The sequence below is a fragment of the Dendrobates tinctorius genome, unplaced genomic scaffold, assembly GCF_039654945.1.
Source record: "Dendrobates tinctorius isolate UK_male_01 unplaced genomic scaffold, ASM3965494v1 ptg000396l, whole genome shotgun sequence".
Taxonomy (NCBI): Eukaryota; Metazoa; Chordata; class Amphibia; order Anura; family Dendrobatidae; genus Dendrobates; species Dendrobates tinctorius.
Window position 1 is genome coordinate 3,315,177 of NW_027362062.1, and position 18,223 is coordinate 3,333,399.

Sequence of the window (18,223 nt, forward strand, 5' to 3'; positions counted from 1 at the left end):
GACAAATGGCATAGGTGGACCAGATGTTTGCGGCAGCGGTCTAGGTGGTGGGAACTGGAAGGTGTTTCCATACAGTTTACGCCCCATGGCAGACAGTTTGAAAACTTGAGAGTCATTGGAGAGGCCATAGGCCCCAATATCAACCGCAATAAATTTGTATTCCGCGTCAGCGATGGCCATGAGGACAATTGAAAAATATTTCTTGTAATTGAAATATTCCGATCCCGATCCGGCTGGCTTTACAATGCGGATATGTTTCCCGTCCACAGCGCCCAAGCAGTTGGGAAACTGACATATCTGTTGAAACTTTTCTGAAATTTCAATCCACCTCTCTGTTGTGGGCTCTGGTAAAAACTCTTCAGCTAAGGAGTCTCACAGTGCACGGCATGTGTACTTCACTATTCCAGATATGGTGGAAATCCCGAGTCTGTACTGGAAATGCAGTGACGAAAGGGATTCTCCAGTTGCAAGAAATCTGTGGGGAGTTAAAAAACAATCAATTAGTTTTAAATCACAGCATTACATACCAAAACTCAGCTATAACACTTGGAGATACAAACTACCACCAACAAGATTGCAGTGAAAGTGTGCTCTGATGCGAGCACATCCAATAAATGTGGCTTACCTTAAAGTCACCATCAGACGCTCTGCGGGTGAAACAGAGAAGCGGCAATAGGTGTCCGCTTTTCTTATGAGGTGTGCAATGCGCTCCACCAAGTAATCAAAATTCTCCATTTTCATCCGAACATATCCAAAAAATTTATCCGGGTTTCGTCGAAGGTCCATGCAGAGTGTAGAATAGACCCCACGCGTCATTCTCTTGGCTGTGATGGGGTGGATCCACAAACGTCGTCTACGATGCCTGATGCGCTGCTGTCTCGCTCTCTCCTTCTCCACAAAAATCACCCTCAAAGGATTCGCCTCCGCTATAAAATCCGCCAAATTCTTCAAAATATTTCCAATCACAACATCCATCTTCGCCAGTAACTTGCTCTTCTCTCCAACCTGCACTTTCTCCTCTACAACCTGTCAGAGAAGGGCTGTAGGAACACGGTATAGTTTTCCAGTAGCCAATCCCGTTCGGAAGGCCACAAGGGGTGTTTTTAAAAACCGGATCCGGCGTAATCCGTCGAAAAACGGATAGAAAAAAGGATAGAAAAAGAGATGAGACAGATCCGGTTTTGTCTGTCAAGAACAAGACGGATCCGGCAGAAAACCGGATCCGTCACATCCGGTTTTACAAAACATTTGCCGGATCCGGCGTTCCGGCACGACGCCGGATCGCGCCTGACGCCGAAAACCTGATGTGTGAAAGTAGCCTAAAAGAACTTTGATAGTTTTGTTTAAGGCATTTACAATAAAGACAAGTCACAGTCTGCATTAAAAAATTCCCTCAAACATGATAATAAATGTCCCTCTTTGGGCTTTCTCTTCAAAGAGTGTTTGGTATCTGTCTGTGGATCTGCTGGTTTGTAAACATGAAGAATTAATTCAATGGACAGTTAGGGACCGAATTATTAAGAATGACATAGCATCTGCTGAGTGGCATGTGCCTCTGTGCACCTTGCCAGAAATGTTACTCCAGTCATGATTGGAGTAGCATTTCTGGCGTACAAAACACTGGCACTTTTAATGAATTGGACAGGCTGTCCTGTCCGCTTCCCAGCATCACCTATTTTAGTAAAGCAGACAAACTGGTGGCAAAATTTGTAACATTTTTGTCCAACTCCACGTTACGCAAAAATTAGGCGGCTTTTCAAACTTGTTATGACAGTTTCCTGGTGTAAAAGCTTTGATGTATCAGCCACATTGAATCTAACCTTTCATTTCTTCTCAATGACACAGGCACAACACGCCATCCAGCTCCCAGTAATTACATTTGTAGGTCATCCTACCACAAATAAATGTTTATGTCCTAGTGACTAACAAAATGCAACTTCCAGTCTGTGATATTATCATGTTCCTCCTCTGCAATTTACCATCTCGAAAAGTTATGAACTAATTACAGACCATATTTCGATCCATATGAGACCGCCCTAATCTACACACAAGTTTGCCTGGAGGCCAGCAGATGGTTCTTCAAATGTTCTATCTTGTTCATAAAACTTCAGATCATTTGCCAAAACTGATAGATGAGAATCGTGTTTTTGTGATTGTCCCACAATAGACAGTTGCTGACGATAATCTGCTGGTGGGATCAGATCCTCCGAGTACAAGTGCCGGCAAAAGACATGTTAATTACTCATGCGGCTGCCTGGAAAGAGACGAGCGGAGTTAATAGGAGTTGAAGAGATGTAGTGATGAGACAACCCACCTGGAAACATTACACATAGCTACTGACCTAAAATATCAGGACAAAAATAAATCAAAATGACTAATGAGAATGAACAGGGGCATAGCAAAATTAGGTTAAGAGCACACTGTCTTTAAGATATAGGCAGAGAAAAAGCTGCTGGAACAGGGGCGGACATACCATTGGTGCAACCGCCCAGATAAGAACAGGTGAGCGCTACCATGTGTCCTCCAAGCACTGATTGGGCAAAAGAATGTGTCGCCATCAGTCAGGATAGCTGATATCCAGCTGTCAGAGCGAATTGTGGAAGTCATGAAAAACAAGGGGCGACATTGTAAATATTGAGACTTTCCATAAACTTGATGAATTTGTTAATAATATAATGCTGATAATTGTACTTCAGTAACCATGGAAACATCCAACTAAAAGATCTAAAAACCACTAATGGAGCAAACGTTGTGAAAAACAAACGTATCAGTCTCAAAACTTTTAGCCATGACTACTTTCATTATCAAAGCTACACTCATGTCCCGCTGTCAGTGTTTTCTTCTGTGCAGTCTCCACAGAGGTACTGCACCTCCTCCTGAGGTGTGGTATCCCACCATCCAGGTAAGGTGGAGACTCCTGACCACGCTCCAACACCTGCACCCCACACCACAAAGTAGTGTAGCAAAGCACCTTCGGCGGCCCCCTGCTTGGAGTATAGCAAAGCACCCATTGGTGGCTCCCTGCTTGGAACGCGAAACGTGCTGGGAGGTGGGTGGAGTTAGATTACATTACAAAGAGCGGGAAGAGCTTAGGACAACAGTTAGTCGGTTGGTTGGTTAGAGAGTTGGAGAGAAGATCCCTGGAGAGAGGGATAGATGGATGGAAGTGCTGCAGCAGATCCCAGTGACCAGGGTCTGCTGACACGGGAAAGGAATAGAGAGAGCAACATGGACTGAAAGCCTGATTCTCCATAGAAAGAAAGATCAGTATGGAACGTGAGGAGTAAAAGGGAACAGAGGAGGTGGGTTGGAAGAGAACCCTTCCTAGAAGTTCCAAGCGCAAGGCCGGGGCCCGGTCCCCGAGGTTGTATGGATACTAATGGTCCTGCAGCAGACACCGGAGGAATAGAAGTAGTGACCACTTTATTCCCACACAAGACTTGAGGGCACAACAGCAACTGGATAGTGAGCCGGGACTTAGTAGCAAGGAGTCTCCGAAGCAGGCTACAGCTGTCTGCCGTACAAGTAGAGTTCATAAGAACATCAGACAGGAGGAACCCCAGTGTAACTCAGTACTAGGAGTACTTCATTTAAAGGCGCTATAAGAGGAGGTGTTCAGAAAGGCACATGTTGGCGGAGTGTTGGAAAGGAGTATTCCATCTGGCCTGGAGGTTGACTGAGTCCCTGACCCGGAGGACACGGCGCGGAGGCAGGCACCTGTTTGCACAACAGACTGTGAGTAAAGCTTTGGAACTACATGCCCTGGTGTCCTCCACTTATTCCTGCGCCAACCTGCCCAGCACTGCTACATCCCTTGCGCCTGACATTACACCATCTACGTGTCACTTCACCTACTCTGCCCTGGGACTACAGTCTTGCCTGTGGAGGGCTATAACATCACTGCTGCACCACACCATCAGTCCCAGAGGATCTGTCTGCAGCGTGTGCTTACATCTTCATTGCTGAACACCACAGGTGGCGCCACGACTTACACATTGACACTGAACATTTAGGCCGGAGTCACACTGGCGAGGAATACGGGAGAGTGAGAGGCGCAAAAAGCACGCATTAGACACGGACCAATGATTTTCTATGGGGTCACTCGCACCAGGCGTATATTTCTCCTCAGTATCCTACGCTCCGTGCCACTCGCAGCATGCTGCGATTGTCAGCGTACTACGCCCGTAGTACGCCAATGCAAGTCTATGGGTGCGCAAAAAATACGGATTACACATGGACCACACATGTGACTTGCGAGAAATACGCACCAGGTGTCTTTAGAAACCCTGTCATAGGGCTCCATTATATGTCCATTTTGCAAGCCTGCGAGAAAATCTCGCCATACGGATGCCATACGGATTGCATACGGATGCTGACATGCGCAAAATATGCGACCACACCTTGATTATGGATGACATACGGAGCACTATTTAGGGGTCTGTCATCCGTATTACGCATGCAAAATATGGAGCTTATTTTGCGCTGGTTAGTGTGACCCCAGCCTTACAATGGGCGCCCAGGGCCACGGGCCGGGTTACAGCTACCGTGACATCTTCTACTGAGGACCATCGGGCCCGGTACTGAGTACCCCACTGCCCTGGGTGTGAGGGCGACCCACTCCACTCCCAGAATTGCTTTTTTTATTATTTTAAATTAAATAAAAAATGATCAAAATTTCAAAGTACATAAAAATGGCAGCAATAAAAAGTACAGCTCATTACGCAAATAACAGATACAATAAAAAAAGTTATGGCTGCTGCTGTATAATGCACTCACTGTAAGGCCACGTTCACATGATCAGTATTTGGTCAGTATTTTAAGACAAAATCAGGAGTGGAACAATCAGAGGAAAAGTATAATAGAAACACGTCACCACTTCTTTATTTATCACCCGCTCCTGGTTATGGCTAAGGCTAGGTTCACATTGCGTTAGTGCAGTCCATTCAACTTATGCGTTAAACGGACTGCGCTAGCGCAACTGCCTTTTGTGGATTGCGTTATGCGATCCTGCTAGCGCAGATGCTTCATCTGCGCTAGCAGTGACGGACCCTCGGACGCTGCAGTCCGCATCTGAGGGTCCCTCACAAAATGACGGCACATCGCTAACGCATGCCGATTATGACATGCGTTAGCGATGCGCTCGTCTATAGCAGCCTATGGGTGTGTTAACGCATCCGTTACATAGAGTTAATGCCGCTATGTAACGGATGTATTAAACGCTGCCCACAAACGCTATGTGAACCCAGCCTCACAAATACTGAGCGTGGCCTTAAAATTTGGCTGTTTGCTGAATGTCACCTGGCCATATGTCTGCAAATTGCACACGAGCAGTTAGAAGAAAGCGAGCAAAACTAAATCGCAAGGGTATGTGCACACGATGCGGATTCTGCTGCGGATTTTGGTAAATCCGCAGGTAAAACGACCTGCGTTATAAATGAGGATTTAGTGCAGATTTACTGCAGTTTTTGAGCGGATTTCACCTGCGTTTTTGCACCTGCGGATTCTTATAATGGAAGAGGTATAAAAACGCAGTGGAATCCGCCCAAAGAATTGACATGCTACGGATTCAAAACCGCAGCAAATCTGCGCAGAAAAATCCGCAGCATGTGCACAGCGTTTTTCAAATTGCATAGGAAATAATGGTACTGTACAACGTAGGAGAATCTGCTGCGGACCCGCATTTTACAGTACCAGCAAATGTCCACACACTGGTTTTATTTTCCTGGTTTGGAAAATTGTTTGGTTTTTTTTGCAAACTGCAGCACGTCCCTTCTTTCAGTTTTTTTCATCCATAGGAAACAATGAGTAAGTGCAAAAATGCAGCAAACCCCCCCCCCTCAGGTATCAGCTTTTGCTGCGTTTTTGGTGCAAAAATCTAATGAAGATAAATCAGGCTATTTTTTTGGCCACTAAACGTTATTAGCGTGCACAAGAGACAGCAAAAACCTGCATTTTGTAAGCAGCTTCTTTACTGCCAAGAGCAGGTTTTGCTTGCGGGGCAAAAAAAATACAGCAGAAACGCAACGTGTGAACATAGCCTAACAGTGAGTGCTTTACACAGTGTTAGGAGTCGGTCAGGAGCAGCGTCTCCTAAAGATGTCTCCAGGGGTGGACAACCCCTTCAAGAGGATAAATGCGGCTCACTATTGCCAAATATATAACTCATAGACAGCACTCCTCACACTGCTGGGTCTTGTAAAACAACTGGGCCTTCATCACACTCACAGAGTGTCACTTTCCTCGTGGTTGTGTTAAATAAAGTTTTGCTTGTTCAAATCATCAAGTCGGCGGATAGGACAGTCCTAACTCCTAACGTTCTATCAGGCACGACGTTGGACAGCACTGTGGCCGTTTTCAGGCAGGCATTGCTGAGGACAGCCCCCCGGGGAGGACCGCTCTACTTTCATGCCGCGCTGACTGTTTGAATGTGGGAAACGGCGGAGACATGAATGTGACCGGGGAGAGAAAGGTAACAGAGGCGCCTGCAGGAGAACTGCAAGTCCCAGCCAGGCCATAGAAGCTGATGCTCGGACACAGCGCCTGCAGGCTGTACAGTGCTGACTGTGTCTTCCCTGTCTGTAGTGACAGCCATTGTGGACTATGGGGAAGGGGTCAGCACCCCAGCTGTCAGGGCATGCTGGGAGTTGTAGTCTTACAACAGGTGGAGAGCTTTCAGTTGCTGACCCTGTGTAGGCTATAGCGGAGGGGCACTGATCTGGACCCGGGGAGCAGCCGTGGTGCGAGTCTGGACTCGGGGGAGGCGGTGTGGCGTGCCAGTCTGGACCCGGGGGAGCCGGTGTGGCTTGCCAGTCTGGACCCGGGGGAGCCGGTGTGGCTTGCCAGTCTGGACCCGGGGGAGGCGGTGTGGCTTGCCAGTCTGGACCCGGGGGAGGCGGTGTGGCTTGCCAGTCTGGACCCGGGGGAGCCGGTGTGGCGTGCCAGTCTGGACCCGGGGGAGCCGGTGTGGCTTGCCAGTCTGGACCCGGGGGAGCCGGTGTGGCTTGCCAGTCTGGACCCGGGGGAGCCGGTGTGGCGTGCCAGTCTGGACCCGGGGGAGCCGGTGTGGCTTGCCAGTCTGGACCCGGGGGAGCCGGTGTGGCTTGCCAGTCTGGACCCGGGGGAGGCGGTGTGGCTTGCCAGTCTGGACCCGGGGGAGGCGGTGTGGCTTGCCAGTCTGGACCCGGGGGAGCCGGTGTGGGGTACCAGTCTGGACCCGGGGGAGGCGGTGTGGCTTGCCAGTCTGGACCCGGGGGAGGCGGTGTGGCTTGCCAGTCTGGACCCGGGGGAGGCGGTGTGGCTTGCCAGTCTGGACCCGGGGGAGCCGGTGTGGGGTACCAGTCTGGACCCGGGGGAGGCGGTGTGGCTTGCCAGTCTGGACCCGGGGGAGGCGGTGTGGCTTGCCAGTCTGGACCCGGGGGAGGCGGTGTGGCTTGCCAGTCTGGACCCGGGGGAGGCGGTGTGGCTTGCCAGTCTGGACTCGGGGGGAGGCGGTGTGGCTTGCCAGTCTGGACCCGGGGGAGGCGGTGTGGCTTGCCAGTCTGGACCCGGGGGAGGCGGTGTGGCTTGCCAGTCTGGACCCGGGGGAGGCGGTGTGGGGTACCAGTCTGGACCCGGGGGAGGCGGTGTGGCGTGCCAGTCTGGACCCGGGGGAGGCGGTGTGGCGTGCCAGTCTGGACCCGGGGGAGGCGGTGTGGCGTGCCAGTCTGGACCCGGGGGAGGCGGTGTGGCGTGCCAGTCTGGACCCGGGGGAGGTGGTGTGGCGTGCCAGTCTGGACCCGGGGGAGGCGGTGTGGCGTGCCAGTCTGGACCCGGGGGAGGCGGTGTGGCGTGCCAGTCTGGACCCGGGGGAGGCGGTGTGGCGTGCTAGTCTGGACCCGGGGGAGGCGGTGTGGCGTGCCAGTCTGGACCCGGGGAGCAGCCGTGGCGTGCGGGTCTGGACCCGGGGAGCAGCCGTGACGTGCGGGTCTGGACCCGGGGAGCAGCCGTGGCGTGCGAGTCTGGACCCGGGGGAGCCGCCATATCCCTTTTTAATACTGCAGGGCTATCGAGTTCGTCCCACTGAGCAGTAAAAGTGGACGTGTTTCCAGATTGCACAATACAACCTGATACGTTATTATATAAATCTGTTAGATTTGATGAGGCTGATGTACTTCCTTCGAAAATGAAAAATTATAAAAATGTAATAATAAAGTCAGGGTTGCTGTATAATCTCTTTTTTTTTTTTTTTTTTTTTTTTTTTAAAGTTTTCTTGCCAGATATTAAAATGCTTATGTTAAAGATACATGATGAGGCTGATGTACTTACTTTGAAAAAATAATAATTGTAAAAATAAAAAAAGTCTGGATTGTTGTATAATCCTTTTTGAAAGTTTTCTTGACAGTTATTAAAATGCTCATCTTAAAGGGACTGTTCTTCACTGGACAGTCCCCTCTGTAAAGCTAAAGTGTCCCAGATTAAAAACAAACACATCTACCGGATCAGCAATGTTGTTGCAGTGTCTCCTGGTGGTCACATCACATTGTATCACATGACCATCTGTGAAAGCTGCGACAGTCACGTGACATTACTAGTGGGAAACACAGTCCTCGTCCAGGAGATGAGTATATGGTTAGCACTTTAGCATTTATGAAGGGGTTGTCCTGTAGCGAACAGTCCTTTCAAGATGAGTGTTTCAATATCCAGCTAGAAAACTTTTTCCAAAGTTTATTATACCTGCTTCCTGACATGGGTTTTCAAAGTAAGTACACCAGCCTCACCAGGGTTAAGATTAATAACGTATGCAGATGTGATGTGAAATCTGAAGATAAAGTGAAGGAGTGCCTGACTGCTGCCACCATTACATTAAACGGGAGGAAACACACGCAAACAACATATAAACGCCTTGAAGATGTTGTCCTTGGTGGGATTTGATCACAGGACCCCAGCTCTGTAAAGCAACGGTGCTAACCACTGAGCCACCGTGCTGCCCAATAACAGCTGTGGACCCCTGCCAATGAATTATTCCGGTCCTTCGTATCTAATCGTATCACTGCTTGTTTCCATCGCAGGTGTTGAGGTGGAGAGTGGCCGCCAGCCTTGCTTGGGCCATAATCTTGTTACCACTTTGCTGCTTGGCCTTCATCTGTCTGAGCAAATTCCACATTTTCCATCCGGCACAATGTCTAACAGGTAAGTGATTCATGTGCAGAGAAGTCACGGAGGAAGATTGTCAGACTAATGTGGCAGAAAACGAGCCCCATATTAATTCTGTGTTTTACACATTTTCTGTGCCTGGGCCTCCTTTATTTATAATTCTTTATTTAAAGACTCACAACGAAATCCAGGTTAACATAATAATTGAAATCAGACAAGCAATACAACTTAACTCTCGACAGGCCTGGCAGAGTATCAAAAAGGAGGAAACACAGCGTCTGGTGATGTCCATGAGTTCAAGACTTCAGGCAGTCATTGCCAACAAAGGGTTTTCAGCCAAGTACTAGAAATGAACATTTTATTTACAATTATTTAATCTGTCCAATTACTTTTGGTCCCTTTAAAAACAGGGTGGCACATGTTAAGGAGCTGAAACTCCTAAACCCTTCATCCAACTTTAATGTGGATACCCTCAAATGAAAGCTGAAAGTCTGAACTTCAACTGCATCTGAATTGTTTTGTTTAAAATTCATTGTGGTAATGTCTAGAACCAAAATTAGAAAAATGTTCTCTCTGTCCAAATATATATGGACCTAACCGTGTGTGTGTGTGTATATATATATATATATATATATATATATATATATATATATATATACAGTTGTGGCCAAAAGTATTGACACTCCTGCAATTTTGTCAGATAATACTCAGTTTCTTCCTGAAAATTATTGCAAACACAAATTCTTTGTTATTATTATCTTCATTTAATTTGTCTTAAATGAAAAAACACAAAAAGAATTGTCCTAAAGCCAAATTGGATATAATACCACACCAAACATAAAAAAGAGGGTGGACAAAAGTATTGGCACTGTTCGAAAAATCATGTGATGCTTCTCTAATTTGTGTAATTAACAGCACCTGTAACTTACCTGTGGCACCTAACAGGTGTTGGCAATAACTAAATCACACTTGCAGCCAGTTGACATGGATTAAAGTTGACTCAACCTCTGTCCTGTGTCCTTGTGTGTACCACATTAAGCATGGAGAAAAGAAAAAAGACCAAAGAACTGTCTGAGGACTTGAGAAACCAAATTATGAGGAAGCATGAGCAATCTCAAGGCTACAAGTCCATCTCCAAAGACCTGAATGTTCCTGTGTCTACCGTGTGCAGTGTCATCAAGAAGTTTAAAGCCCATGGCACTGTGGCTAACCGCCCTAGATGTGGACGGAAAAGAAAAATTGACAAGAGATTTCAACGCAAGATTGTGCGGATGTTGGATAAAGAACCTCCACTAACATCCTAACAAGTTCAAGCTGCCCTGCAGTCCGAGGGTACAACAGTGTCAACCCGTACTATCCGTCGGTGTCTGAATGAAAAGGGACTGTATGGTAGGAGACCCAGGAAGACCCCACTTCTTACCCCAAGACATAAAAAAGCCAGGCTGGAGTTTGCCAAAACTTACCTGAAAAAGCCTAAAACGTTTTGGAAGAATGTTCTCTGGTCAGATGAGACAAAAGTAGAGCTTTTTGGGCAAAGGCATCAACATAGAGTTTACAGGAGAAAAAAAGAGGCATTCAAAGAAAAGAACACGGTCCCTACAGTCAAACATGGCGAAGGTTCCCTGATGTTTTGGGGTTGCTTTGCTGCCTCTGGCACTGGACTGCTTGACCGTGTGCATGGCTTATGAAGTCTGAAGACTACCAACAAATTTTGCAGCATAATGTAGGGCCCAGTGTGAGAAAGCTGGGTCTCCCTCAGAGGTCATGGGTCTTCCAGCAGTACAATGACCCAAAACACACTTCAAAAAGCACTAGAAAATGGTTTGAGAGAAAGCACTGGAGACTTCTAAGGTGGCCAGCAATGAGTCCAGACCTGAATCCCATAGAACACTTGTGGAGAGATCTAAAAAATGGCAGTTTGGAGAAGGCACCCTTCTAATATCAGGGACCTGGAGCAGTTTGCCAAAGAAGAATGGTCTAAAATTCCAGCAGAGCATTGTAAGAAACTCATTGATGGTTACCGGAAGTGGTTGGTCGCAGTTATTTTGGCTAAAGGTTGTGCAACCAAGTATTAGGCTGAGGGTGCCAATACTTTTGTCTGGCCCATTTTTGGAGTTTTGTGTGAAATGATCAATGTTTTGCTTTTTGCTTCATTCTCTTTTGTGTTTTTTTCATTTAAGACAAATTAAATGAAGATAATAATACCAAAGAATTTGTGATTGCAATCATTTTCAGGAAGAAACTGAGTATTATCTGACAGAATTGCAGGGGTGTCAATACTTTTGGCCACAACTCTGTGTGTGTGTACGTATATATATATATATATATATATATATATATATATATATATATATATATATATATAATGCAATTTACCTTTTATGAAAAATCCTCCCTGTTTTCAGGAATGGAGGGATTTTTAATTCTATGGTTTACTGCTTTTTTTTTTTTTTGCCAAGGTCATTGTATACTCTTGCATCAATCAATGGTAAGGAGCGCTTGGTTGTGCACTTTTTGCTATAGAACATGCCATCGCTGCCCTGAAGCTGGTCAGATCACTGGATCCGGCCAGCTTCAGTGCCCCTGCGCTCGACCACCATGCTTCTGACAGTAATTAGGACCGCACATCTTCCTTTGTACTGGCGAGCAGAAAGCAAGGACGCAGGTCACCAGCCTTGCTGTAAACACGGTATGAGTAGACAAACTTACGCATGGTTTATTTTCCTTTAGACTCTATAAAGGACGCTCTCAGCAGTTCCACGTTCTTCTGTCTGCTGCTCCTGTGCCTACTGCAGACTATTCAGTGCACTTTCAGTGTGCAGTTCCATTCAGGTGAGACAATGAGGCATCACATCATACTTATATTGGGAATCTTAATGAGTGACCGCATTTCCTAAACCTTATCACACACCATCGTGACATTTTGGAAATTTTGTTTGCTGGGACGCTGAGGGCTGAGCCTTACAGTGATTGCACAAATAATGGCACTGAAGCGTTCAGCACAGGATTTTGTGCCTTTATCTGTGATCAATTCTATTTGAGTTGACCTGATTAGCCGTGTACATAGGAGTCTATGGCTCCATACACCCGATCCCTGCTTACCTGAAGAGGGGCGAGCAGTGATGATCAGTCACCACCTTTGTGTGTGCTACTGGGAAAACATGAGCAGAACTACCTAGTTTAATATTCAAAAAAATGTCTCCTGTCTGCTATTCCTTTACACATGATTCCTGTGTGCCCAGTCTGACTCATGTTTGCGCTTTGGGCAGTCTGGGTCTGCCTGTACGATTTAATATAAGATGCTGTTGCTCTCATCCACAGTGGTGCCTATCATCCCCAGTTCTCGACTCTCCCTAATCGGACTTATCCTGCTACCACAACACATGCTTCACTCCATCGTACTCGCCACGATGGGGGTGCTGGTGTTTTGGTGCTCCACGGTCCTGGGTCAAACTCCATATCAGGGCCTGACTGTTCCATGCAATTCGGACCCCAGGTAAGTTAGGAAATTATGTAATTTATAATGATTAGATAATGAGTGAACATATTCCGATAAGGTGTTATCGGAGCGTGCTTGGGTGCTAACCGAGTGTCTTCGGCGTGCTCGAATAATATTTTCCGAGTTCCCGCACCTGCATGTCTCGCGCCTGTTTGTTTGGCAATAGCTGCATGTGTTGCGGCTGTCGAGACATGCAGGCGCAGGGACTCGGAACATATTTTTCAAGCAATCCATAGACACTCGGCTTGCACACAGACATGCTCGAAGAAGACATTATCCGAGCACATTCGCTTAGCACTCATAGATGTATATTTAGGATTTATACAACAAAATATGCTTCTTTTTTTTTTTTTATCCCCTTCAGTGGTCATGAAGCTAAAAGTCAAGCAATGTGTCTGAATGAGCGATGCCTCTTTCTGCTGCTAACTGGAGGGTTTATGGGATACAGTTACAGCCTGCTGTATTTTAGGCACAATATGAACTGCTTGTCTTTTCCTTCTGTGCAGGTAAGAAGTAACCCGAGGCACGAAGCTGTAAAATTATCATGTTGTTTAACCTGCACTTCTAGAATAGGGCTAATGAGAATATCTGCTCGTCCCGCAATGTGCAAGCCGCTAACAGTCAAAACAGGATTTTTAGTTGCTTACCGTAAAATCTGTTTCTCTGAGTCTTCATTGGGGGACACAGGAAACCATGGGGGTATGCTGCTGCCACTAGGAGGCTGACACTATGCAGAAAAAAAGTTAGCTCCTCCTCCGCAGTGTACACCCTACTGACAGGAAGTAGGATGTTCAGTTAGTGAGAAAGCAGTAGAAGAAGTAATCTGTAGACGAGATAAAAACACAAATCCACACTGTAACAATATTATACAGTAAACTGTGCTGTTCAACTTGGGAGGGTGCTGTGTCCCCCCAATGAAGGCTCAGAGAAACAGATTTTACGGTAAGCAACTAAAAATCCTGTTTTCTCTATCGCTTCATTGGGGGACACAGGAAACCATGGGACGTCCCAAAGCAGTCCCCAAGGGGAGGGAACAGCAAACAACTCCAATCAGGACGAGGAAGTCACCTGCAAGGTCACCTGCAAGGTCTTTTACCCCGACCGGCACTTGCCGAAGCTAGACATGGGCTGTGAAGAAAACCTCATGGACCTGTGGAGGACATATCGCACTGCAGAGGTGCCAGACAAAGGCCCAAAGAGTACCACCAGGAGGACACACACTGCCCGTGCAGAGTGCATGATACTCAAAAGAACGCAGTCTTTTCTGAGCCGGCAACCCTACTAATGCCGACTAGATTCCGCGAGCAGATGCTGACCTGGAGGCCAGAGGACCTGTACACTTCAAGCCGGAGCTTGATAAGTACCGTTGCGGTGGCAAGGTAGCCTGATGCGAGAGCGTCACAAAGTAAAAGTTCGAGGCGGACGAAAGAAAGGGAATTCAGAATGATGGAGAGTGGACCCTTGATCCACAGGAAGTGCACCACAGCTGCTACAGGCTCTGTGAGACCCCCAAGGGTGGTTGAGAGTCTGAAAGGACAGGCTACCAACTGGAAGGAAAAGGAACCCGTCCGTTGCAAACGCAGATATCGCTAAAGTCCTGAAGAAATCAGGACCTGGATAAGAGCTTCATGGAACAAGGGAAAATCATGCGATTCACAGGAGGCAAATGCTGAACAAAGAAAATTTCTTCCTGAGAAAAACAAGTATGGACTCAAACCTAGGTCGCCAAAGTCACGCTGAGGAAAAAAGCTCTGAAGAATGACGAGGTTTAGCCTGAGGAAGGAGAGCACTTGTCCTTCCGGTGACCTCATCAATGATTTGGTCTATTGGAGCCACATGGAAAGAACGGAAAGTTGGTGAGGGACTTCTTTGGGGATAATTTTGCTCGTGAAACCGAAAGCCAAATGGAACCTTAGATAGGAACGATAGGCGAAAACCCATGTCTCCATGCAAGAAAAATTTTTGGACAGTGAGGACAGTCAAATCTTCTGACTGGTGTCCAGAAAGAATGCTCTGATGAGCAAGCTAGGCCACGCGGCTATAGAATTTTGCCAACTACTGTGTGAATTTGCCGTTGGCATCCCTGAGGGATGCACTTCTGGGAGAGGAAGGACCATAGTGGTGGAAAACTTGGAACCGGAGGGTTCGCAGCCACAGAAGTAGTCCAATTTTGCGAAGCACTCGGGAGAAAAGAGATATACCGAGGCGCCCCCTTGTTTGGAAACGGCTGAAGTCCGTTCTGTGAGAAAATGACAGGACCTGAGAGCAGGCCACTGGGAACCTGCTAAAGAGTCGAACACTGGAAACGTACTGAATGGCACCTGGGAATAACCTGGATCTCGTCGCGATGTAGGCTCAGGATGGCTAAGAAGAGACAACAGATTGCTCGACTAGGCAGGTAGAACGAAGGCTACTGGATTACTTTGAGATCAAAGGAAAGATAAACCCATCATTCAGGGATGAGGGTGGATATGGAAAAAATAGTCCAGCCGGACTTAGAAAAGAGATTAGTCGAGCAAGGAAAGTCCATGTTGGACTATGTCAACTCTAAGGAAAGTTGGTTCAAGGTAGATAAAATAGACCCCAGAGGACAACTAGGCTGATGAAAGGCAGGTCAATCCGTATGACTATATAAACGAGCAAATCCATCCTGGACCCTCTGGAGCAGGGAGGAGATTGCGGTGAGTAGACCCGCTTACCTAAGTCTAAGACAAAACGCCCGAGGATAACAGGGAAAAGATACAATTCTAGCTGAAGGAAGAAACGCGTTATCACCAAACTCATCTTTGGATCCCAGACTGGAGCAGCTTTCTACCCTGGTCGATGCTTGCGCAGAGTCAGATTCCACTCTTACTTGGGAGATGTTCCAGCAACTTTGACCAAAGGATGGTTAAAATCATAAGACTTTATTCCAAAAAAAATGATTAAAAACAGAATAGAAAAAAGCTATGAGTAAGGACCCTCTAGTCCGAAACGCGTAAGCGTCTGTCACATTGGTGAACCATATGTTTTTTATGCATCTATTCTGTTTTTAATCATATTTTTTTGGAATAAAGTCTTTTGGTTTTAACCATCCTTTGGTCGAAGTTGCTGGAACATCTCCCAAGTATTGTGCCTACAAGATTTTCCAGAATCCAAGTTCCCTGCACCGCCCAGGATTGATTGCATTCCTCCAGACTTCGCATTTGCTACGGTTTGGTGAGCTGACAAAAAACTTTTTCCTCAGATTCCACTCTTGTCTGAGGTGGGATACATTTTCCAGTCACGGTCAGAAGTTACCTGTCTGAGCTGCTGGAGGCTTTACCCGGCGTCTGTAAGAAAGAATAAGTAAGTTCCGACAGATAAGGAGCTTAGGCATTGTGGTAGCTCGAAGGCCCTTAGGACAGACTAGAACTTATAAACTACTATTGGCCAAACATTAATGATAGGCGTAACACACCGGGCAGTAAAGATAGCCTGCGGACGGTAGTGTAAACTGATCAGAAGGTGTGGCAAAAACTCCTGTGGGGCAACTCGCACATAGGGTCCAGAGCATGCCGCAGTAAAACCGCGACCATCCGTACCTGACACGAGAGTGTCTGACCCACCTGAGGGTGGAGAATCAAGTTATGTTGCTACCAGGGCTGTGGAGTCGGTAAGCCACAGTTGCGACTCCGACTCCTGGATTTTATCAGGCTCCGACTCCTTCATAAATGGCCAATTCATAACAGCAAATTTACTGTTGTAAAATATTAAACATCGTGCTTATTCAGTTTCTCACCATCATATAAGTAATCAGACCACTTAGAGCAAAAACTACATTTATTAGAATACAATTTAAATATAGCAAATAACTTTTATAAACTTTTCTAAACTGTAAGTAAATATGCAATAAACACTTTTATGCAGTTAATAAGAAGAAATCTATAAATTTGTCCTCAGAAAAAGTATTGCCTCTGTCAGATCCTCCTTCATGGATGCCCTCAAATCTGATCTAATTATTTTGAGAGCAGAGAACAACCTCTCTACACTAACTTGTGTTGGTGGCAAAGCAGTAACCACTCGGGCAACATCTCTGACAATGTCAGGATACAGAGGAATCGCTTGTTGCACTGTTATTTTTGATGAACGGTCAAATTTCTCAATTTCTTTTAGTGCACATGAAAAATTCTGCTGAAATGTACTGGCTGTGTTCCTTGATGGGGATGACTCTTCTTCTATGCGGGAACGCTTTGCACGGTCCTTGTGATCCAAATATTTTTCGAAATTAAATTCTTCATCAGTTGATGATGAGGGTGAAGATGTGGCAGGACGACCAAATTCTTCTTGTTCCTCCTGACTGTTCTGCAACCCTTTCATCCTTACTGCTATTTCAAACAGAGCTTCTTTTCCTTTACTTAGCTGTTGATCATCTAGAAGAATCTGATGCATTGGGTCTACATAAACAGCTGCCAAAAGAATGTTATTTTGTAATAGTAGCTCCTCTCTCCGTTTCAATGCCACTTGCAATTAACGCTCCTCTTTGGGACAGGCGAAACATCAGGTTCTTCCACTCCTTTAAGAAAATACCTGGAGTTAAGTCCTCTGCTTGTAATTTTTTAGTCACTGTAAATGGGTGCTCTAGCAATTTTTCCAGCTCAGTCACCTGATTCCACTGACTTTCATTTAGCGTCAGTTGAGGGTTAGCCATGTCTACAAGAAAGGTTTTCAGTTCAACCAAGCGCTGAATCATTAAGTAAGTACTGCCCCATCGTGTGGCTTGATCAATAATTGCTCCTTTTCCAGCACGTCTCTTCAAAATTGAGTCAACTTTAGGGGTTCTGGCAGCAGTAGCCAATTTTCTCACCTTGCCAATCAGTGCAGCAGCATGTCCTTCTTGCAGACTGTCTCTTATAGCCTGCTGTAGCATATGCACAACACAGCGCATGTGATGAATGAAAGAACATATTGACACAGTTTCAACAAGATCATCTAAACTATCATGTTGCTGTTCATCTGAAGCAACTTCAGTTTGCTCCTCAGTTACAATACTGTGTTCCTCTATTTCAAACATTTCTGTGTCTGTGGACCCAGAATGTTCTTCTAGCTGCTGGTCACCATCATTACTCTCATTCAATAGCTTAATAGTACTTATCATATTTGAAGCATTGTCAGTTACGACAGAACTTGCTCTTTTTTAAGTTCATAGTCTTGCAGAACCTTTTCCACCAAGACCTGGAGAAACTCACTGGTGTGATGAGCTTTGGTGTCTTTTACTGCCAATATCTTGGTAACTATTTCATTTTTGTCACAAACAAATCGGACATTGATGGCAAAATAGTTCACTCTGTGACGTGTGCAGGCATCCATTTTAAGAAACAGAAAGCGTCCCTTGAGAGTTTAAGTTCTTTCTTTTGTTTAAAAGCTTCTTCGATTACTAATTTTCTAATACTCTCTCTCGCTCTCCAGAGAAACACCAAGCTTGCGGGCCATTTCCCCATTCAGACACATAAAAGCTGGTCGTGAAAATAATGAAATAGGCACACTATCCTTTACAACAAGCTCTATGATCTGTTTTTTAAATGTATCTACTGTCATTGTCACAGTAACTTTGTCACTGACAAAATATCTTGC

The 18,223-nt window shown here is 46.2% G+C and overlaps 1 protein-coding gene across 2 annotated transcripts in view; it reads left to right on the plus strand.

Moving 5' to 3' along the window:
• The first annotated feature begins 6,275 nt into the window (after window positions 1-6,275).
• The window catches only part of NDC1 (NDC1 transmembrane nucleoporin), a 34,182-nt gene continuing 22,234 nt past the window's right edge, over window positions 6,276-18,223 (plus strand). Inside the window, exons 1-5 of one of the 2 annotated variants that reach the window (XM_073563687.1) lie at window positions 6,276-6,469; window positions 9,048-9,168; window positions 11,863-11,964; window positions 12,454-12,628; window positions 12,996-13,137. In XM_073563687.1, the coding sequence (XP_073419788.1) occupies window positions 6,446-6,469; window positions 9,048-9,168; window positions 11,863-11,964; window positions 12,454-12,628; window positions 12,996-13,137 (564 nt within the window). In that variant the 5' untranslated portion in view covers window positions 6,276-6,445. Of the gene's footprint in view, window positions 6,470-6,619; window positions 6,662-9,047; window positions 9,169-11,862; window positions 11,965-12,453; window positions 12,629-12,995; window positions 13,138-18,223 lie in introns of those variants that run through there. The other variant, XM_073563686.1, reaches the window with a different exon arrangement.